Source organism: Panthera pardus, unplaced genomic scaffold (genome assembly GCF_024362965.1).
Source record: "Panthera pardus isolate Hobbes unplaced genomic scaffold, ASM2436296v1 HiC_scaffold_24, whole genome shotgun sequence".
Classification (NCBI taxonomy): Eukaryota; Metazoa; Chordata; class Mammalia; order Carnivora; family Felidae; genus Panthera; species Panthera pardus.
Window position 1 is genome coordinate 91,794,819 of NW_026526810.1, and position 23,130 is coordinate 91,817,948.

Genomic DNA, 23,130 nt, shown 5'->3' on the forward strand with positions numbered 1-23,130 from the left:
CCTTGCTTTTGTTCATTTGCCTCCTGGGAAATGACTGCCTGGTAAACTCCTTGCCATCTTCAAGCCACAGTTCCTACTTGTTTATCTGTTTATTGTTTGTCTTCCCTCATTAGCCTTTTAAACTTTATGAAAGTGGGGGGCCTGGTCTGTCTTGCTCACTGCTGTCTCCCCAGTGTCTGAAAGCAGATAGAGACTGGACCAGTCTTAAAGACCAGAAGTTTTGATTATTTCCAAAGGCAACAGAGAATCACTAAAAGATACATTAAAAAATTATCAACAGGTTTTTGTTTTTGAAAATCACTGTGGTTGCTGTAGGGAGTGGGGTGTGGATGGATTGGAGAGGGCAAGACTGACCCTAAGAAATCTTACCATTAGAGTAAGCAAAAATGATGAAAGCCTGATTTGAGGTAGCATTAGTGGGGTTGGGAGGAGGTGAGGGATTGGAGACAGTGAGAGAACAGCAGGAATGGATGGCCTGTTGGATGCTGTGACTGAGGGTGAAAGGTAGTAAAGGATGACTCCCAGTTTCTGGCTTCAGAGATTCCGTAGCTGTTGGTGACGATGTCTGGAACCGTCACACAGTGTTACCGTTGTACGTTTACTTGTGGGTCTGAAAGGGACCTTGCTAAATCTTTGAATTAGCAGTGTAAGAGAGCACCTATTACATGGGAGGCATATAATAATGAATGAATGAATACACTGAAAGTAATGCTATGGCTCAATGAGAGGAGAGGCCACAGTAGAAATTCTACACTTACTATTATCTGCCTGCTGTACCAAGAAAGAGAGAAAAACAAGAGGAAACTGGCTTTGAAAACAAGTGAGAACTAACTGGCTACTCAGAAGCTTTCTGCCTATTGTACAACCAGGAAGCTGACAATAAAGTTTATTTGAGCGCCGACGTGCCCCGACGTGGCCCCGCCTACCCAGTCGGAGCCGCGATTGGTGGGCATTCCCCGGCTCCGCCGTTCCTAAGCTCTGATTGGTGAGGGCAGCCGTCATTTCGGAGCGTCCCGGCGCCTGCCCGCCCTCTCGCCGCGTCGCCGGTGCCTGTGCCGCCTGGTCCTCCTCGCCTCTCCTCTCCCGGCCGAAGCCCGGGGGACCAGAGCGAGACGCGGGGACCATGTTCCGACGCAAGCTGACGGCCCTCGACTACCACAACCCGGCTGGCTTCAACTGCAAAGGTGAGGCGGCGTCCCGAGGCCGACCGCGCGTCTGTGACCCCGCCGGCTGCCGCTCCCTTAGTTCCCGCACCCGGACCCTCCGCGGCCTTGTTTCCCCCCGGGGTCCTCTGGCCCCTCTTTTCCCGGCCGCCAAGCACCTCTGTTTTCCGCCGCCTGTGCTTGGCTTGGGAGCCCCCTCACCCATTCCTGCCTGGGCATTGCCACTTTGTGCACTTGCTAAACTCCAACCACCACCTCCCACCCACACCCTCAGCACGCTAGAGAGTATTCGCTTTCTAACTTAGCCCTTCAACTCCATGGTTCTCCGGGTGACTGGGCGATACCGTAGGCAGAGTGCTGAAATCTGTGTTAGGTGGTAAGTTGAAGACTAGTTCATTGCCCGTTGGGTACTCAAGGGTGAGGGTGGGGAACGGTCGGAGCCCACCCAGCAGTTTGAGATCGAGAGAGTGCACAGTGAAGTGCAGGACTGACAGAGTTAGGGTAAACACGTAACAAGCTTGTGGACTTGTGCAAAAAAGTTAATAGCAGATGATGAGGGGGGTTGGATTGTAAAACGGAAAGGTATCTGGGATTTCACAGCATTAAAATTTTAGAGAGGATTAACACTGCTACCTACTGTTACTCAACTACTACCCACCACTCCTTAAGTCTTCCAGAGTTTTTGACCTGTGGTCGACTAAAAAGTTTGAAAGCATAGAGTATAACCCCCGCCCAGGGGTACTAAGACCATTGTATAATTCTCAAGACTTAATAATGGAAGCCTGAGTTTGAGATTGAAAATTATTTCTGAGCAGTATACGTGTATTTTGTTAATCTCCTGTAGAATCATATAATAGAATCTTGTTTTTTTTTTTTTACTTTCCCTTTATTTAATAATGATAATAATAATAATAAAAAGATCAGTGGCAACAGAGCTTAGATCTAGATTTGAAACTTCGGACAATTTTCTCATCTATAAATTGGGGATATTACCTTCGCAAAAAAGTGAGAGGATTAAATGAAATGTATTGAACTTTCTCTTGTATGCACTTATGACAGTAAATGATAACAGTGGTCAGTATCTTCTGTTTTTCTGTTTTGTCATTTAGTTTTTTGTACTTTATTATTACTTTGCTATAAATTTAACTTTGCCCAGTCCTCCCTCACTTTCCTCCCTGAAAGGAACTGGAATAATAACTAACAAATAGCAAAAATATGTGCCAGACACTGTTTTTATCCATATTTATTTAATCTTCGTAACAACCCCAAGATGTAAGTGCTGTTATTACACTCATTTTGATACTCAGTCTGAGGCACAGAAAATTTAAGGTGATCAGCCCAAGTTCACACAACCAAGTGTCTGCAGCTAGAATATGAATGCAGGCCAGGGCTTGAACAGTTTTTTAATCAGTTCATCCAAATCCTGCACTTCCAACTTGTACTTTAAGCAGCTCAGTTAACTTCTTATTTTGGGGTCAAAAAATTATTTGTAGAGAAAGAAGTGCTTTTTTCTAATGCTTCTAGTGATTTATGAAGTACCTTTGTTGCAGATGAAACAGAATTTAGAAACTTTATTGTTTGGCTTGAAGACCAGAAAATCAGACACTACAAGATTGAAGACAGAGGTAATTTAAGGAACATCCACAGCAGTGACTGGCCCAAGTTCTTTGAAAAGGTAATGAATTAGAAAGTGAATAAAAGTACAGAGAGCTTTTCTAAAACTTATATGAAGACAGTTGAACTTAAATTACTTTGTGCTTTTAAAATAAATAAAAATAATAATGATCAGTATTAGGAAAGCTGGGTTTCAAGGATTTAACTTTTCTCTTTCCATGTTTGTTTTTAAACCAAATTATATTATCTCTCCCTACCAAACTTTCAGTATTAGAAAGCAATAGTTTTGTCTGGAAACACTGTGAGGTTTCTTAATGTGACATGTATTCTGTAAATGGTAAAAGGGGCCAAAATTAGAATTTTTACATTAGACTAAAAAGGTAGGAATAACACACTTATTATGTTAAATTAAGACATTGACTTACTTGCAAACTAAGATTATGTCTTGTTTGGGCTTATATTTAATGTACATAGTAGATGTTCATTGTTGTGTACATTATAAATATTCCTGACGAGGTCTGTGTATATCTTATTTTTGCAGCTAGAATAGTTTTCCTATTGACTTAGTTTAATTGTAGTAACATTTTTGTAGAAAAAGGAATTGTTTTCAAATTAGAATAAAAATCACATTTCCTGGTATCGTTACTTACATTAAACATTTTCATCAGCTTCATTACTTTGAAGAATAAGATATTTTCCTTTAAAAATACGAAAAGTAAATTTTTCATTCGCCGCAGCAAAGTGATTAGGTACTTTTCTCTTTAGAATCAGAGGTTTTGTGTATTAAGGGATTGTGTAAGTTACACACTAGCTCTATGACCACAGGCAAATTTTGTTAAGGTTTCTGTGTCTCAATATTGTCATCAATAAATGGGGATAACTGTAGTGCCAATGCCATAGCAGTGGCACGTATTAGTGAGTGATATATACCTGTGACTGGCCCATAGCAAGTGCTGTATGCTCATTACTTCCCCTGCCTGTCCTAGCATTATTGATATACTGCTATTTTCTTTTTTCTTAAAAACTTTTTTTTTGAAATTTTTGGTAGGTTTAAGACTTGGAAGTATGTTGTTAGGATTTTATATTTGTATATATCACCTCTCATGACACATTCATGTGTATAAGACAACACAAAGTTTCACAGAAGGGTATTTGAAGAACATGAAAATTTTTCTAATGGAAAACACCTAGAAGTGACAGTAAAGTAAGATAACTTACGTGTGTTGGAACTTGCAATCCAGATATTATCTTTCAAGTTGGTCTCTTTGGAATAATGAAGTCATTGTTTCAAACATATTCAGAACTTTTGGAATTACTTTTTTTTTTTTTAAGTTTATTTATTTTTGAGAAAGACAGAATATGAATGAGTGAGGGGCAGAGAGAGAGGGAGACACAGAATCCAAAGCAGGCTCCAGGCTCCTAGCTGTCAGCGCGGAGCCTGACGCGGGGCTCGAACTCACGAACTGCGAGATCATGACCTGAGCCGAAGTCGGATGCTCGACTGAGCCACCCAGGCGCCCCTGGAATTAACTTTTAAATCATGAGACGTGTTTTGAATATCTTTAATACTGGTAATTTTTTATACTTTAAGGTGGATTTTTTTTTTGCATCATGACCAAATCATGTGAATGAAATGTTTTCTTTAAAGCAGGGAGATAAAATTTTGGGTTAGAAAATGAGTTCTAGCGAAAAAATAATGATTTATCAATTACCCTGAAAAGATTTCCAAAAGGGAGTTGCAGAATTTTTGGCTAAATAGCATTGTTCCTGGAATTAGATGTTGCGCTCTTAAGAGACCCATTTGAAGGACAGTGTTCACTTTTTAAAGTGTTTTTGGGGTTTTGTTGTTGTTGTTTTTAAACTGTGTTTTCAGAACTGGAGTCAGAAAGTTTAGGTTCAAGTCCCAGATCTAAGTTGTGTAACTGCTAGCAGGTGTTAATATCTAGGCCATATTTCCTCATCTGTAAAATAAGGAAGTTGTTTTTAGACCAGTGGTGCTTTACCTAGAATCTCCAAAAGTAAAAATTGCGAAAAGCAAGATGGAAATACTTTTTTTTTTTTTTTTTTAAGTAGTACGTGTACATGTTTCCATCTTTTGGGGTAAGTAATTGTATCAACAATTTAGTAATATAAATGTTGTTTATATTTGTAGAGATCCAAACTAAGATCTCTTTCAACTACCATTTTTTGATTCTGCTATGTTACAGTAATAATGAAACCAGGTATTTTTTTCTTCACAGTATCTCAGAGATGTTAACTGTCCTTTCAAGATTCAAGATCGACAAGAAGCAATTGACTGGCTTCTTGGCTTAGCTGTTAGACTTGAATATGGAGATAATGGTATGTTTTGTGGAGAATGTGTGTTTCACAGAGAGGGAGAGGAAAGGTGGGAGCAAAAGGAATGTCAAAATGTAGGGAACTTACCAGTTGAGTTTCTTTGTCTTATATTGTTTTACCTTTGGTGCATAGTAGGTTTTACGCATCCTCATTTCCCTTTTTATCATCTTTTCAAAAATTTACTTTTTGAAACCATTCTTCTGTGTCTAGCTCTTACCCCTGCAACTCCTAAATTATCTAGGAAAGAGTTTTCTTTTAAAAAATTACAGTCTCTTCATTATCATAAAGCATTGAAAGCAACTGTCTTTCATTGGTACTTTTTAAAAGATTTCTTTATTTAGAGAGAGCAGGAGAGGGGCACAAGGAGGAGAGAGAGAATCCCCGGCAGGCTCCCTGCTGCCAGTGCAGAGTCTGATGCAGGGCTTGAACTCATGAACCGTGAGATCATGACCTGAGCCAAAATCAAGAATCAGAGCTTAACCAACTGAATCACCCAGATGCCCCTTTTATTGGCATTTAGATTTTTTCTTTTAGAATTTAGAATGGTGTCTCCTTGTAATTGTCTTCTCCCAAAGTAACATTACTTTGGTAAATTTGCTGTCTTTCACAGTCTGCACCTTAGCCTTTTGTGTTAAATTGTTGTTAGAGTCCTAGAATTGATGGGATTTCAGACTGTTGGTTGCAGCTGGTAATTTCACAAGAGACTGAAACATGTATCTAATGCCAATAGGTGCTGTAGCCCTATTATGTAGTAATATGTTTATTACTTTTGTTAATATTGTTTTATTATATATACTTATATTATTGGAAACTTTTGAATATTAGTACCTGTAGTAAAAAAAAAAAAAAAAAAATTCCAGTAAATTTGTTTCCTCTCATTAGACCATTTCATTTTGAAAGGGCTACCAACATCTAAATGCAGCATCCAGTTATCTTACCTCCATCCTCTGCATTTTATGTTGTTCTCTTTTATGCAACTCTTACAGTCCCTTCCATTTGCCTTTTTGATCTTTGTCGTCTCCCTTTTCCTTCCAGCCTGTCGCCATCCACCTTTTCTGATGTCCAGTGGATCTTTTCTTTTCCATTCCCACTGCTATAACCCTGACTCAGGCTCTTGTCACTTTCTGCTGAGATTATTGTAGTGTCTTTCAGACTCCTCTCCCATTAGCTTCATCCTCATGACCCACCAGGCTTCCTTTTGGAAACATAAGTGTTTTAGAATGCTTTGCTCTGTTTCTAAAGAACAGTTACTATTATATATTCAGGAACACCATTGCTTTCCCATTTTCTACAAAAGGAACTCCAGGTTCCCTTGGTCTGGTATTCAAGGCCTTTGATAAGTGGTATCCAATCAGTATTCACATACTTGACATCCCAGTCAAACTAGAAGAGTGCTGTTTCCTGTTTACATCTGTTTTTTTCTCCCTTAGATTTCTTTGCTTACACTTTTCCTTGACCAGAATGCCATATCAGTCTGTCTCTATGCATCCAGATCCTACTCATCCTTGTAAGATCCAGCGCAACTGCCACCTTAGCAAGAATATTTCCTTCTCTCAACTTTCATAGCTTTTTTTTTTAATTTGTTTACATTTATTTATTTTTGAGAGAGAGAGCGTGAGCAGGGGAGGGGCAGAGAGAGAAGGAGACACAGAATCCAAAGCAGGCTCCAGGCTCTGAGCTGTCAGCACAGAGCCTGACATTGGGCTCGAACCCATGAACCATGAGATTGTGACCTGAGCCGAAGTCAGATGCTCAACTGACTGAGCCAACCAGGCACCCTTCAACCTTCATAGCATTTACCTTCATGCTTTGTGTACCTTTTAGGTCATTCGCCCCTTTCCATTTTGTTTATATGTCTTATTTGCCCCACTAAATTATAAGCTGATACTCAGCTTTGTTTCCTACATTGTACCTCTATTAGCGTCCTATTGCTGCTGTACCAGATTACCACAAATTCAGTGACTTAAGACACAATTTATTATCTTACAGTTTTGGAGGCTAGAAGTCCAGCATCTGTCTTACTAAAGTCAGTTTGTCCACAGGGCTGGTTCCTTTTGGAGGCTTTATGGGAAGATTCATTTCTTTGCCGTTTTCACTTTCCAGAGGCCGCCTGCATTCCTTGATTCTGGCTCCTTTATCTTCAAATTTAGCAGCATAGCATCTTCAAATCTCTCTGTGACTCTTCCATTGCCACATCTTCTCTGACTCTGATCTTCCTGCCTCCCTCTTACAAGGATGCTATGATTATATTGAGCCCACCTGGATAATCCAGTATAATTCTCCCATTTCAAGGTCCTTAATTGAAACACATCTGTAAAGTTCCTTTTGCCATGTAACCCAACATACTCCTAGGTTTAGGAATTGGGATATTGACATCTTGGGGCCAGGGCAGGGGAGGAGGTGGGAAGGCAGGGGAACAGTCATGATTTTATCTGCCACAGTATCTGACATAGTTTCTTGGAGGCAGTAGATGTGCTTATTAACTTTAATGTTTGGCAAATACGAGTATTTACGTATACTGCTACAGAGGATCAACCAGCTGCTTTTTGCTGGTTCCTCAGACTTACATTTCAAAAGCCTTATGGCAGAAGTCTTAAGGAAATCTCTAAGACTCTTTACTTTCAATTTTAGTTTAGAAAGAAAATACTTGTGGGGCACCTGGCTGGCTCAGTAGGAAGAGTGTGTGACTCTTGATCTCAGGGTCATGAGTTTGAGCCCACGTTGGGTGTAGAGATTACTAAAAAAAATAAATAAATAAACTTAAAAAAAAAGGGGGGGGAGAAAATACTTGTGATTCTCTCCCTTTATGTAATCATAAGCCTTGGTAGCATTAGTTGATTTTTAGGGTCTTTAGCAAAGTCTTTAACTGTTCTGCTGTGGGTTGACAGTAACTCTTAATTTGTGACAAAATTTTCTCCAGCTTTTCCAAGGTGTTTCTCAGCTGTTGCCAAGTAAAACTGTAGTCACATCTGTTTATTTCTGTTTTACCCTTACTTATTTCATTTGTCCCATTTTTAGAATACTGCAACTTAGGTTACGTAGGTCCCAAGAACAGTAGATGCCATGTGAGTGTCCTACAGTTGACTGTAACTTTTAAGTACATTTATCAAGTGTATTAAAAGCCTAAACTAGAAAACAAGTGTTTGTTTAATTTTAAAATTCAGAATTGCAGACCATTTTTGGAAAAGGGTAAAGTAGTAATACTGTCCATTATCAGTAGGGGGTGCTGTTGTTCTTTTGTTTTACATTAATATGTTGCATTCTTCTTGACTTCTTTGACATAATTTCAGATTTACAGAAGTTGCAAAATAGTACAAAGGATTTTCCCATATCCATATGTAAAAAAATGCTAGCGTTTTACTTCATTTGCCTTATCCTTTTCTACCTACCCAAATACACATATGTAATTTTTTTCTAAGCCATTTGATAAATTGTAAATGATTCTTTTCCCCTTACGTTACTTTAACGCACATTTGCTAAAAAAGACTGGCTTCAATAATTACAGTATAGTTATCAAAATCAGGAAATTAACTTTGATTCAGTACTGTTACATACAGTTGTTATATTTTTCCAGTTGTCTCAGTAGTGTTCTTTATAGCAAAAAAAAAAAAAATCCTGGACCATATGTTGCATTCAGCTATTCTGTTTAGCCTCCTATACTCTGGAATTTTTTTAAGTTTGTTTATTTATTTTGATTGCACGTACATGTTGCCAGCGGGGGAGGGGCAGAGAGAGAGAAAGAGAAAATCCCAAGCAGACTCTGCATGGTGACAGTGTAGAGCCCGTAGAGCCCGAGGCGGGCTCCAACCCACAAACTATGAGATCATGACCTGAGTTGAAATCAAGAGTCAGAGGCTTAACTGACTGAACCACCCAGGTGCCCCTAATCTGCAACATTTACTCAGTCGCTTTTGTGCTTCATGACGCTGACAATTTTTTTGTAGAATGTCACTCAGTTTGGGTTTGTTCGATATTTCTTCGTAAGTTGATTCAAGATTTGTACTTTTGTTAAGAATAGCACAGAAGTAGGGCCGCCTGGGTGGCTCATTGGTTAAGCATCTAACTTCGGCTCAGGTCATGATCTCACTGCTTTTGAGTTCGAGCCTCGAGTCAGGCTCTGTGCTGCCAGCTCAGAGCCTAGAGCCTGATTCAGGTTCTGTCTCTCTCCTTCCCTCCCTCCCTCTCTCCCTCCCTCTCCCTCTCCCCCTCTCCCCCTCCCCCACTCACGCTCTGTCTCTGTCCCTCAAAAATAAATAAATATTTAAAAAAAAAAGAATAGCACAGAAGTGATATATTCTTTTAAATTAGCGATATGCCTCAGTACTAGTCATGTACTGGTCACGTTCTGTTCACTTGGATGAGGTTTGTCCACTGTAAAGTTAATATTTTCCCCTGTGTAATATGTGTCTTGTGGGGAGACGATGTCAGTATGCTTTTACTCCTCAAACTACACTTCTACCTTTATTTTCTATTTTTTAATTTTTAAAAAAAGTTTTTACTGTTTACTTTTGAGAGTGCGTGCGCAAATGGGCGAGGGGTGGGTGGAGGAGAGACACAGAATCCAAAGCAGGCTCCAGGTTCTGAGCTGTCAGCACAGAGCCTGTTGCTGGGCTCAAACTCACAAACCGTGAGGTCATGACCTGAGCGCGCAGACGCTTAACCCACTGAGCCACCCAGGCGCCCCTACACCTCTACCTTTGGTCTCCATTTGATTTTTCTTGTCTGAGTCATTTATTATGTTGATGATGAGTGCTAGAAGTGTTTTTCTGATTCCATCATTTGTTCTGCATTTATTTGTTGGCTTTTTACAGTAAAGAAAAAGGAGCTTTCCTTTTTCTCCAATTTATGTTTGTTTATATAAATTAGTGTAGATAATGTGGATTCTTATTTTACTCAGTGGGTCATAATCTTTTTTTGTCATTGTGTGATGTTTACACGTTCCAGATTTGGCCAGTGGGAGCTTTTTTGAGCTAACTCCTGTGTGACTTAGATTTGAATGCTTTTATTTTCCCTCTTGCTTCATTAACAGATCATAGAAGCACTGTAACCAAAGATGGCACTTTGGACTTATTTAGTGAATTACTATTAAATACTTACATTTATAAATTCTTTTTAAGTATTGTTAATGATTTATCAAGTGAGAGTAATGAAACCTGCCTTTGGAATTCTGAATTTCACATCTCCATTAAATTAGTTTAGGTTTGTACATGATGGTGTACTTGATGTGCTGGTTTTTTGAGAAAGCAAGGTTTTGGAATTCCACATATGACATTCAAAAGACTTAGGGAAGAGATTTTTAGTGAGGTGGTATCTAATGTCATGTAACCTATACTTACTCCTCCCATTCTCCTACCCCTGTTAAGTTTCTCAGCAAGCTGTAAAAGCACTTTCTCTCCTTAGATTTAGATGGTGTGTGAATTGTGTTAGTTTTAGAAATGGTAATGAAAAGATATTTGTATAGATATTCCAGTAATCATTTTAGCTTAATCAGAAAGCTACCATCACATTGTCTTCTGATGGGTATTTTATAGCAAAAATAATTTGGATTGGATGAGTTATGTTTATAAATCAGTTTGGCTTAAATTCAGTAAGCAGTGTTTGTTTTACCTTAAGTAAAACAGTTCTACAAATTCTATTTTTGCCTATGTTTACAGCTGAAAAATACAAGGACCTCGTACCTGATAATACAAAAAATGCTGACAATGCAGCTAAAAATGCAGAGCCATTGATCAATTTGGATGGTAAGTGTGTAAGTGCATAAAAGTGATCATCAGTATTTTTGGTCCCATAAATGTTTTTTTACTTCCTAGAATGAAGAAGTGTGGGTTTACTTGGTTTTAGTAAAGTAAGAATGCTTTATTTTCTGTGATGTTTTTTATTGTCATTTACAATGTGTTTTCTCCCTCCTCTTACAGTTGAATAGCTGAATGTTAGAATGCTGTTCTTTGATGTGTTCATAGTAATTTGAAGGTTTTGATTTGTATTTAATCATGGTGGTGATTGTTTGCCTTCCTGGATGCATAAAATATTTTTTCTAATCTAATGACATGAGACAAGTACTAAAACTTTTCATTATTTGAAATTCCAAGTGCCTTTAAGAAATTTTCTTTTTAAAAGTATGAAGATTCCAGTTACATTATAATAATTTAAGTATTCATTCATAACAGGTTCATTGTGACCTATGATTCACAAGCTACTCTTATGAATTAATAAGCTGGTTAGACAGACTCTCTAGAGCTGCTGCTTGGAGAAGAGGTTTTGGGAAAATTATCAATTGAAGGAGTTGAGTTTAAAATTGATAGCTTTGGGAAGAAATGTTTCTTAAAATTGCTACAGTAAGTGTGCCTTTTGGGAAATGTTACAGGACAAACCTAACGAGTTAATTTAGTCATTTATTGGATTGTTCAGTGTGGCTGATTAATAGAGAACCCATTGAGCTCATCAATTAGCCTAATTGTTGATGTCCCTACACTGCTCTTATCAACAGCAATTTTAAAAACTAAGAGGCTGTTATTGGAAAATTAAAAATGTTTTTTATAGGTTTATATACTTACACATAGATCTATAATAACATGCTTATAGAGCTGTAAGTTTACATTTTTTATCTTTTACAGTAAATAATCCAGATTTTAAGGCTGGTGTAATGGCTTTGGCCAACCTTCTTCAGATTCAGCGTCATGATGATTACCTGGTTATGCTTAAGGTCAGTTTCATATTCTTGATTCTTTAAAAAAATTTTCTTAATGTTTATTTATTTTTGAGAAGAGAGAGAGCATGAGCAGGGGAGGGGCAGAGAGAGAGGGAGACACAGAATCTGAAGCAGGCTCCAGGGTCTGAGCTATCAGCACAAAGCCAGATGCAGGGCTCAAACCCATGAGCCATGAGATCATGACCTGAGCTGAAGTTGGACGCCCAACCCACTGAGCTACCCAGGTGCCCCACATATTCTTGATACTTGACAGAAACCTTGTATGTAGAAAAAAAAATTTCATTTTCTAAAAATTAACTGTGTTATTTAAATATATGGTTAAATGACAGGAATTTGGGACTTAAAGCAGATTTCATCTGTTTTAGGTTATCTAATAGCAGCTAACATCAAAGAGTGTTTACTTTGTGCCTGCCACTGTGCTAAATCCTTGGCAAAGAGGTCTCATTCAGTCCTCCCAACCGTCCTGGAGATAGATGCCGATATCCTTTAATTTTAATATGTATATGAAGAAATTGAGACCAAAAGAATAGATAATGTCCAGATGACACAGAAATTGATAGAGCCAGGAATTTAATCTGGGCACTTGTGGTCTGACCTTGCGGTCCATTCTTTTTCCTGTATCTTCCAATTCTACTTAATCATTCCTTTTAAAGATTTGTGATCTGTACTCAACTAAGATAATGGAAAATGCCAAATTGGTAATGGTGGATTTGGCCAAAAATATATACCCCAGAATCTCTTTGAGGAATGAATGTTTTTATTTTTCCCAGTGCCCCATCCTAGGTAGGCTACTTAGTTCATACCTGCATGTTAGGGAACCCAGTGATCTGAAAAGAGGTCTCTTTATTTCTAAGAGGAAAGATATACTTCAGCAGAGTTAGGTCCCATAATTGTGATAGTACAGTGGGGTGGGGTCGTAGGAAGGGAGTGGTATTTAAGATACTTAAGATTCCAGACTTAGAAATTATTTTAGAAATTATTACTGATTTTATGAGAAATTAAAGAGCTTTTGACTATACCTAATACATATAAATTACCTTATTCTACTTTGCAGTAAATTGAATAATTAAATTCTGTTGTATCCATAAGAGATTAAGCCATAATTTATTCTTTTTAAAACTGTATGTATTAAATGACACTTCCAACAAGAGAAAAACTATTTCTACATTATTATAATTCTCTTTACTGAATCTAAACGTTAACTCAGATTTTCTCAACTCAGATTGGTTGCCAAGAGATAAAACGTTGGGGCACCTGGCTGGCGCAGTTGGTCATGACGAGCATGTGACTCTTTTTTCTTTAATGTGTATTTATTTATTTTGAGAGGAGAGAGCATGTGCCGGCGGGGGGGGGATTGAGAGAGAGAAAATCCCAAGCAGGCACTGCATTGTCAGTGCAGAACCTGATGTGGGGCTTGATCTCACGAACCACTGAGATCATGACTTGAGTTGAGGTCAAGAGTTAGATGCTTAGCCAACTGAGCCACCCAGGCGCCCAGAGCATGCAACTCCTGATCTTGGGGTCATGAGTTCGAGCCCCATGTTGGGTGTAGAGATTACTTAAATGAATACATAAATAAAAACTCTAAAAGGCAAAAAGTTGTTTTTATTGAAATTTAGCTCTTTATTCCTTACTTGGGCGATTATGTAAATTGCTTTGGAACAGTTCTGCAGTGGTCATGTCACCTTTAGTCATAAACTGAATGAGAGGACAAATAGACTAGCATATTTGGGGTGCTTTTATTAGACTTTAAAAACCCAAAGGGAAAAAGTATGAATCAGCTATAATCAAAAGCTTTTTAAATTCTAAGCTGCCTGTTTGTCTTGGAAGTTTGGAAGCATTCAAATAATCCATGACACTATTGCAGACATCTTCATAGGTTTGCCAAGTGTGAGAATCACTATATTGACTGGCAACTGGACTGATTATTGAAGATTGATTTAATGATTCTTTCTAAATGTAGTGTTTGGCTTGTTATATTATTAATAATTTTTCAGTTTTTGCATTTAATTTAAGTCACAATTGGCATCTACTAGAATTCCACTTAAAATTTATTTTTTAAGCATGTGTAGGGCATGCATGCACTTATGTCTGCCATAATAAAATGCCTTGGTGATGGAAAAAACCAGTCCTTGAATGAGAGATCTGAAAATGTTTTAGTATAATTTAAAAAATCAAGGACAGTAGGTATGATATGCCACTCTTTTTGTCAAGAGTTTGTGTGTGTGTGTGTGCGCATTTATGCTTGAGCATGCTTATAATAGTCTTTTTAAGGATATACAGCAGTCTGGTTCGTTCTGTTGATTGTCTTCTGGAGGGATGGCTAAGGCTTGGGTAGGAAGGAGAACCCCCCCCCCCCTTTTTTAACATGTATCCTTTTTAAAAATTTATTTTTCACACACATGAATTACCTACTCAAAAAAATTTAATTTTTGTGAGCATCTTTCCACATCATAAACTATTAAAAGTGAAAATGTTCATTCTAATAGCAGTTTGTTTTTGTTTATTAGGGAATTATAATTCTAACTTGATTAGTCTCTAGGTGTCCTTATTCTCTAGAGTCACAAGAAGAGATGAACAGCCAATAAAAAGTAAAAAATATTTTTTGGTTTCTTAGGCAATTCGCATTTTGGTTCAGGAGCGCCTGACTCAGGATGCAGTTGCTAAAGCAAATCAAACAAGAGAGGTATGTACTATTTTTTTTAATAAATTCTAAATTGATCACTAATGAAAGGTTCTTCTAGTGTTGTCAGGAGTTTACACTTTGTATCTGCTTAAGATAAACTATGGTTGAACTGTCCAGAGAAAGGATAGGTTATTTCAGTGGGATTGAATTTGCTTAAGCAAATTATAGCTATTTTTGAGTGAAAAATAAATTTACCTCGCTTCATACCTTAAAGCAGCTACCAATAGCATATCCACAGTCCACCAGTACAAACCACTGCACATGCGCAGTTATTTAAAAGAATTTACCTTGTAAAATTTACTAGGTTATTTTGACGAATTGCTGGAAAACAGGACACACCTTGTCTTTGTTACTAATTTTCTTCTTTGACGTAAATCCTGTCCTTGCTCTTTTGTTTCTTCAGAGAAATCTTTTCTCATTTTATTCATATTTCCTGGCATCACTTAGGAGAAAGTAACTTACCTAAGACCACCTAGTTGGTAAGTGGTTGAGCTCAAATAGTCTGATTCAAGAGCCAGTGCTCTTAACGGTTGATGGGGACAAAGGTCTGTGTGTGAAGGCCTGCATGAGCTCATTGGTCAGCCCAGGAGAATTCTGGCATAGGGGTGTGGAGGCTGTATTAGAGTGTAAGTTTCAAGGTTCAGGTGACTGCAGCTGTCCTCTTTCAGTCCTGCTTTGTAGGCTGAAAACTATACACCATGACAATTTTCCCCTTAATTCTGAGATATTTTAGATAAACTGTACTAGAAATCCAAAATCCCTAGTCTCATTGACTATGGGACAGTGCAGAGAATGTCCTCAGGGTTAGCAGTAGCAGGTGTCTGATAATGCCTCTTGCTATGAACAGATATTGCAGTGAATGCCTTGGGCACAATAAACATTCTAGATTCTTGTCCTTTTTTTGTCTCCCCTAATCCCCCAGTGTCTTTTGTCCTCTGATCCCATCTTTAGTAAGGCCCAGCAGTGTTAAAAGGTTATTAATGCCAGGGCAGTGTAGTTCTCTCTGAAAGACACTGTTTGTTTTAAAGGCTCTTTATTGCTTATTAATTATGTATGAATTGGGCCACTGGAAATTGGATTAAAGATCAGCTTATTTCACCCACACTGTAGAACAGACAGTAAATTGTTCCGCCATAATAAAATCATTCATTCATTCGTTCAGCAAAACTATGTCTTCTGTTTGGAGGCGGTGCAAATGAGGGCATAGTCAACTCTTTTTACTCTTTTTTGCAGAGTACAATTTTATTTTCATTGCTCCAAATCTTTAGTGTTCTCTCAGAAGGTATCATGCTATAGGTATACATACAGTGGAGAGGTTCTTCTAGTGAGTAGTCTTGTTTATAAACCATAACTAGTATTTGGGGCATATGGTCATCTTGAGGGGTTTAGCTGTTCCTTGGTGGTCTGTTGGCAGAGAAAACGAAAATAAGACTGGCCTAGAAAACCACTCAATGTAATTCTTTCTTGCTTTGCTTGCTAAATTTACATATCCATTTATTTCTTCACCTGTATAATGTATTTAGCTATTTTAAAGTATTTGGAGCCTAGATAGATTTGCTTTAATAGATTAGGTAAGAATTGAGTAGTGACATCCTAGCATTTGTAACATTGAAAGTATAGATTTTATATAGTATAATCAGAAAGTCTGGACTGTCTGTCCTTGTTGCTACTCTGAACTCCATGGAGGTTGGCATTATAGTCCCCATGTTTGGCATATGTGTATGTAGGTACTGACCAGTTAACTAAATGGTTTAAAGTTCATTTATTTTCCTGGACTTCAGAATAACTTCCAAATGAACTATTATTGAAAGTTAAATTCTATAAAGGTAATGTGGTAAACATCACACTAGGTGGAAAAAAGTCAATACAGATTTTAGGTTTTGTATAAAAACAAATTAATGTGTTCAGAAATATTAAAAGTAAACCTATTTGCCCTGTACTGTGCTGCTTATTGTAGCTAAAATAGGACAACAGCAGCCCTGCTCAGCTGTCCTTCCACAGCATCAGTGACAGAACAGCTGTGAAAGGAGCTAGTGTTTTATATCCCTAGTCTTAGAGGAGAGAATGGTTGGTAGAACTAGCTTCCCACTACATGTAGAGGCCATTATTTCATCCAAAGGCCAATCTACAGAGAAAACACTCAGCCCCCCATCACTGCAGCTAAAAGGGTTAATAGAATAGCTAGCAGATTTTCAGTTACAGATGAGAAAAGAACATGATTTTTAACTATAAAGTTTTATTTTGTCTTTAAGGGCTTACCTGTTGCTTTAGACAAACACATTCTTGGTTTTGACACAGGAGGTAAGTGATTTTGTTTTAATCCAAACTCTTATTTTTAGAGACCAGGTGATTATTTGGGGAAGAAATGGGCAAGTAAATGGTCTTGAATACGGATTAATGCAGTGTTTCTTATAAAATAGATGCAGTTCTTAATGAAGCTGCTCAAATTCTGCGATTGCTGCATATAGAAGAGCTCAGAGAGCTACAGACAAAAATTAATGAAGCCATAGTAGCTGTTCAGGCAATTATTGCTGATCCAAAGACAGACCACAGACTGGGGAAAGTTGGAAGATGAACGTTTTAGGATTTCAGCTTCTCACGTACTTAGTACAATTGGGAACCATGTACACTCTGGCATGTGTTTGGAAATCAAATGTCACATTTTCAAGAGAAGAATCCTAGAAAATTGACTCTGTTCTTGAGATTTACCATCATTGCTTTTTCTTTAATAAAGTTCAGGAAAGTGGATTTTTTTTTGACTGTTATGTTTGTGTATCTATATAATTAATTGTCCTCTTTTGTGGGTGAGGTACATGCCAGCCCCCAGCACTGTTACAGAGACAATACAGATGCTCAAATCATGGGAAAACTTAAAATATTTTATTGGAGTAATCTAGAAAATTTGAGAATTGTTACATCTTTGGTATTTATAAATGTAGTAACTTCTGTGGGTAACTATAGAGGGACTTATAGGATCAGAAGATACAAATTGAAACATTCTAGCACCTTTTAATATAAATAGAAATGCAGTGATGCAGAGGTAAAAAAAAATAATAATAATAAATCTTAGAACTTTTACTGGGAAACTTCCCTACCAGTTCCACATAGCCTTCTCTAGGTCAAGCCTTGTGGTCTTTAGGGTTGTGTCTTTGTACTGACAACCCATGCTTTAATTTCTTGGTCAGAAAGAATCCTTAGCAAAAATTAGATTTAGGGTCTTAATGTATTTTAGTGAGTTTGACCCTTTAAATATGACAGAAATGCTTATTAAAAATTGCTTTAATAAGCAATTAAAATTCTATTTTTTAAAACTTGTAACTTTTGTTATTCAAAATACAGTAGTAAAGATTGAGGTATAAAACTTTTCACAAGATATACTTAGTCTTTTTGTACTGAAAATGTTCATCTTGTAGGTCCAATTCCTTTTTCACTTTCTTTGCCTGTGTTTGTAGTAAATGCTCTTTAGGGTCCAGATTCTGATTGTAAACTCCAAATCCTTTGTGATGCCGTATTTACTTTCTTCCTGTGAGGGGAGGTGGAAGAGACAGTGGGTGAATATTTTATAACCCAGTTGCAACAACATTTTAAAGGGGAAATATCCTTATAGGCTGACCTTTTTTGTGTATAGTTAAGCTAGGGTAGTCAAGATTGGTCACCCCTGTGTATGGGCCATTAACTTTTCTATTCAAAGTGGCTCTCCCTGGTGGTGATGTTAGTGGCAGCAGCTGCCCTCTGGGCCAAGGATCATCAGTTACCAGGTATATCCTTCTCTACCCTGCTGATCCAAAGGAGCACCCTGCACATTTTGTTTACCTGTTGGGCAGTAGGGGTAGACGGCAGTTATCCCGTAGAGATGAGATCGCTGCTCCGGGAGATACTCATCAGTAAACTGGCCACTATCTCTATTTACTGATATAACACCATCCCTGGTAACAGAAAGGAAGAGTAAACTCATGGGATTTAAGGTTGGATAGAAACTCAGTTTCAATAGCGAATCTCTGCTAGCCTTCTAGAATATGTATTTTTTTTTTACTTTAACCGAGTTTTGACTCATTTAGATTTGAAGATTTTCTAGATGAGTGGTTCTCAAAGTGGTCCCCAGACCAGCATCATCTGGAAACTTGTTAGAAATACAAATGGCCTCAACTCCAACCTACTGAGTCATCAGGAATTATGGGCTGGGACCCAGCAATAGGTTTTAACAATCCCTTGGAATGTTTCTGATGCCATACAAAACTTTTCAGAACCACTGGTCCAAGTCAGTGGTTCTCAACCCTTGTTCAACGAATCACTTGAAAATCTATTAAAATACTGATGCCTAGGCCTCACGCCAGACCAATTAAATCCAGATTGCAAGGAATGGGGTAGAAGGGCTTAGACATCCATATGTATTTTTAATGTTCCCCAGTTCCTCCTTGGGGCACTAGTGTAAATTACACTACTCTTCCTTCTCCCAGGTGGACAATATATCCATAATACCATTTAAAAAAAAAAAAAATCAGTTTAAATCACGTGGCACCACTTAAGGGGGTAGTGTTTTGGATTCATGTACTTCCTTTTTGGATAGTTCAGTGTAAGCTGTGCCACTTTTAAGCTACGTGTGAGCAGTGCCATTAAGTAGGACTTAAAAAGCATTAGCACTTGAATGATGTTATCTACTAACAGAGATAATGGAAACTTGCAGCAGACGGCATAGTTTACTAAAGACACTTAGTGACATTAGGTAAAATGGGTGGCGCATCTTCCGGAACCCCAGCCTCGTGAGGCACGGCCAGTGTGCGTCGGCTCACCTCCTCCAGTCTGTGTGGTAGAAGTGATCTGCAAAGCTGACAATACTGAAGGGGTAGTTGAGGTGGTTCTGAATGACCCGCCGTCCAGTCCCATCAGGTAGTGTACACTCCAGTTTCTTGGTTCCTTTTAAAACACCAGAGAAAATGAAATCATTCCATACCAGGAGAAAAGTCATTTGCCAAAAATAATTGTGGCAGGTGGAGGCCTTCTGAAAGGAAACAAAGGTAGACGAGGAAATAGGGTATTTTCTTCCCAGTGCAGTGATGCAAATTAGAAACTAAAATTTTCCTGTTCTGTTACCAGTCTTCAGTTTAATAGCATTCTCGTTTCTTAGAATTTAGACTCTTGATCCCTTCTTGGAAGAGAGGACTGCATTTTTTTCTCCCTAAGTAGGACATTAGAGATAAACTTTGTTCTAATTAAAGTGTCACCTCATAAATTGTCGTAAACATCAGATAAACACTTGCCCTTTGTAAGCAATGCATAAGGCCCTTAAGAAATATTGAAGGATTTTAAAGACTTATCTTGTAGATAGGAATTAAAAGTAACTAAAATGGCGACATGGCTTATATTTTTCAGTGTAAAGGAAGCACTCTCGAAAATTTTATAGTACCTAAACAAGTCAAGAGTTTCCAAATTTCATGTGTCTTATGAAACATGGATTTAAATTTCAGATAGTTTTTAAAAATATAACTTAAAAAAAATAACTTGTTTTGGGCCAACCAGGTTATAATATTGATCCATCTGCATTTATAGTTCCTTTTATTAAATTAGAAATTCTTTAAGAATGGACATTTTCATATTCTTTTTAGTATAGAAGAAGACCTATAGCATCTTTTCTATTTTTCTAATAAGGAGATCACACAACAGAAAGAACTTGGGTATTGGCAACCTTAACTTACTACCAAGGGCCATCCTGCCACATCACTTTTCAAAAAATGTCTTCCACGTAATAGCATACTGTAAATTGTTCTGATACTGGCAAACAAACAAACAAACAAAGCCTCTTGTTCATTTATCTAAGCTTGCCAGTTCCAACAGAGGATAAAATTTCTCTTTACTTTAAAAAGTATACCAGGACAGGGCACCTGGGTGGCTCAGTCGGTTAAGCATGCGACTTCGGCTCAGAACATGATCTCACAGTTCGTGAGTTTGAGTCCTGTGTTGGGTTCTGTGCTGATAGCTCAGAGCCTGGAGCCTCTTTAGAGTCTGTCTCTCTCTCTGCCCCTCCCCTGCTTGCACTGTCGCTGTCTCTCAAAAATAAACAAACATTAAAAAAAAAAAAGTATACCAAGTGCTTGTGTGGGGAAGGGCTAGTAGCACAAAAATGAATTGGGACATAGTTCCAGCCCTCAGATCATTGCCTAAGTCACAGACAACCCCTCCCACCCAAAACCCCAAGAAGGATTAGAAGTATCGACTAAAAGTGTCCTTTAACAGTTTAGACACCAACCAAAGGAGCAGATTCTGTGCTGGCTGTACTGTTGAAAATTGAAGCCAAAAGCTCTACATACTGGGATTTGGTTTTGTTGTAAAAGCTGCGGTTAAGTGCTGGCACCCATGGTGCTGAAGTGTGCTGTGTGTACATGCCATCAGTAATACCTGCGTCTGCCCAGCAGAGCAGTTTGGAGAAGGGGTCAAAGGTTAAACCATTAGGTAGTCCAATGTCTTTATTCACCAGAATTCTTCTGTTTTCTCCTTCTAAAGAAGACGTTTCAATTTTGGGAGCCTCACGATTCCAATCTGTCCAGTACAAGTTGCTGTGGGATAAATTAAATAAAGATTTTTTGCAATAGTGAAAATGAGGTCAGAGAAATAAAACACCAGTGTCTGAGTTTTGGCTACTCTCACCATTTAAGGAACTTAACCCTGTTGCTTCAGCACTAGAGTTTCCTAATGTGTTGCTGAAGGAGACCCACCCATCCAGTTCAAGTGTTAGACAGCCTTGCCTGGTCAGTGATCTCGGGTGGCCCCCCAGTGCCTCTCACATACTCTGAATTCTCTCTGTATCGCACTGTCGTCTTAATGATTTTCTAGTTTATTCATTAGTTTACTACCTTACTTCCTCCCAGAATGTGAGCTCCATGAAAGAGCAGACCTTGTCCCCTTTGCCTAGAACAGCATCTGACGCCTAGTAGATCCTATATAAATACTGTTTTTAAGTCCATGCTTTGGAGCTTTTGCACTCTTGTTCTGACCCTCTCCACACTGCATTTAAAATCCAAGGGCTCCAAATTAGGATCCACAGGAAGCAGGAGAATAGGGAAGCCCAGCTGACCCTCGGATTGGATCCACAGCAATGGCTCGAGGATTCACCAGGTCCGTGTGGAAGAGGGCCTTCCGCTCAGAACCGTCCAGCCTGGCCCTCTCTATCTTGTCCAGGCCGCTGTCCGTCCAATACATTGTTCTACGGAAGTGGTCAATGGCAAGTCCTTCAGGGCTTATCAGACCTGGAAGTAGAACAGCAGGACTGGAGTATTTGCAGGCATGAAAAGGGAACCCGAAGCAGAGAGATCTACTATGTTTGAACAGTTTAAAAAACAAAAAGTCCCGAGAGGCTCTTGGCCGCAAGAACCAGGTTAACTGAGGAACGGATCCTTTGTTACTTGTCCTGCCACCTCTAGTTTTCCTTCTACACTAACATACCACCAGCCTGATGGTACCGGGCATGCACAGTGCTGGGGCCAGGCAGCATCAACTGTGGCCACACACTGAGTTCTCACTGTGAGCCGTTTCTGTTGGGAGTTCCAATTTCATAACAGGCTCACAGTAAGAATTACCTCCTTGCTTACGTATAAGTGTGTGTTTACAGAGGGGCTGGTATTGCAGCGCTTGATGAAGTGGCTTGAATGGCGCTTAACCTCCCCTGGTGAACGTAGGAGACTCAAATGAAATACAAAGCATCTTCCAGATGAAGCTGCTGACCTGAGCTGATGATCGTCTCAGGCTCTGCTCCTGGCTCCAGACTGGCACGGCTGATTGCCCGGCCAGCAACATCTGTCCAGTACACCATCCTCTCGCGGCAGTCATAGTCAATTCCCACGACTATGGAGCCCTTTGTGGACCAAAACATGAAATTGGAAGAGTTAGGACTCCATGCATTTCCCCAGAGCTTGCGCGCAGCTTCTGCACACATGGCTGTAGTGAACGACCCACAGTAGTCCTAAGGGCAGCTATGCAGCAGGATTACACAGGTGGCTTAGAGGCTGACTTCTGGGGTCCCAGCCAGGTTTGGCCACTGACTAGCTATGACTTTGGTATTTAACCTCTCTATGCCTGGGTTTCTTCATTTGCAAAATGAAGATACTAGTACCTACTTTATAGTGCTGCTATAAAAATTCTACCAAAAGTTCTTGTAAAGTATCCTCATCGGTCATTAGTATACAGCAAGTGCTCAATAAGCACAATTACTGTCAGCAGTAATAAAATGATTTCATGAAATCAGCCCCTTGAGTGATTAGAGAACAAACATTAGTCTCAGCAAAGTAAGTCCTTAATACTGTACTGGGTGAAAACGTACTCCTTCCGAATGGTATCAGCACTTCTGAAACAGCCTTTCTAAAATTCACCAACATAGGAGTGCCTGGGTGGCTCAGTCAGTTGAGCGTCTGACTTCGGCTTAGGTCATGATCTCACGGTTTGTGGGTTCGAGCCCCACGTCGGCTGTGTGCTGACAGCTCCGAGCCTGGGTCCTGCTTCAGATTCTGTGTCTCGCTCTCTCTCTGCCCCTCCCCTGCTTGTGCACGCATGCACACCTGTGCTCTCTCTCACAAAAATAAACATTAAAAAAATTTTTTTAATTCACCAACATACAACAACAAAATTTACTC

The 23,130-nt window shown here is 38.9% G+C and overlaps 2 protein-coding genes across 2 annotated transcripts in view; one reads left to right on the forward strand and one right to left on the reverse strand.

The window, feature by feature from the left end:
* The first annotated feature begins 1,008 nt into the window (after positions 1-1,008).
* RTRAF (RNA transcription, translation and transport factor) lies at positions 1,009-17,257 on the forward strand. Its single transcript, XM_019451813.2, has 8 exons — positions 1,009-1,184; positions 2,714-2,838; positions 5,018-5,117; positions 10,769-10,855; positions 11,729-11,817; positions 14,441-14,509; positions 16,762-16,810; positions 16,930-17,257. The coding sequence occupies exons 1-8, from the start codon at positions 1,124-1,126 to the stop codon at positions 17,082-17,084; spliced, it is 735 nt and encodes a 244-aa protein (XP_019307358.1). The 5' UTR covers positions 1,009-1,123; the 3' UTR covers positions 17,085-17,257.
* A 110-nt stretch (positions 17,258-17,367) lies between these two features.
* The window catches only part of NID2 (nidogen 2), a 66,590-nt gene continuing 60,827 nt past the window's right edge, over positions 17,368-23,130 (reverse strand). The window contains exons 16-21 of the mRNA XM_019451812.2: positions 22,226-22,355; positions 21,579-21,750; positions 20,903-21,060; positions 19,300-19,423; positions 18,323-18,435; positions 17,368-18,032 (exon numbers count right to left, since the gene is read on the reverse strand). Coding sequence (XP_019307357.2) covers positions 18,022-18,032; positions 18,323-18,435; positions 19,300-19,423; positions 20,903-21,060; positions 21,579-21,750; positions 22,226-22,355 — 708 coding nt within the window. The 3' untranslated portion in view covers positions 17,368-18,021. The remainder of the gene's footprint in view (positions 18,033-18,322; positions 18,436-19,299; positions 19,424-20,902; positions 21,061-21,578; positions 21,751-22,225; positions 22,356-23,130) is intronic.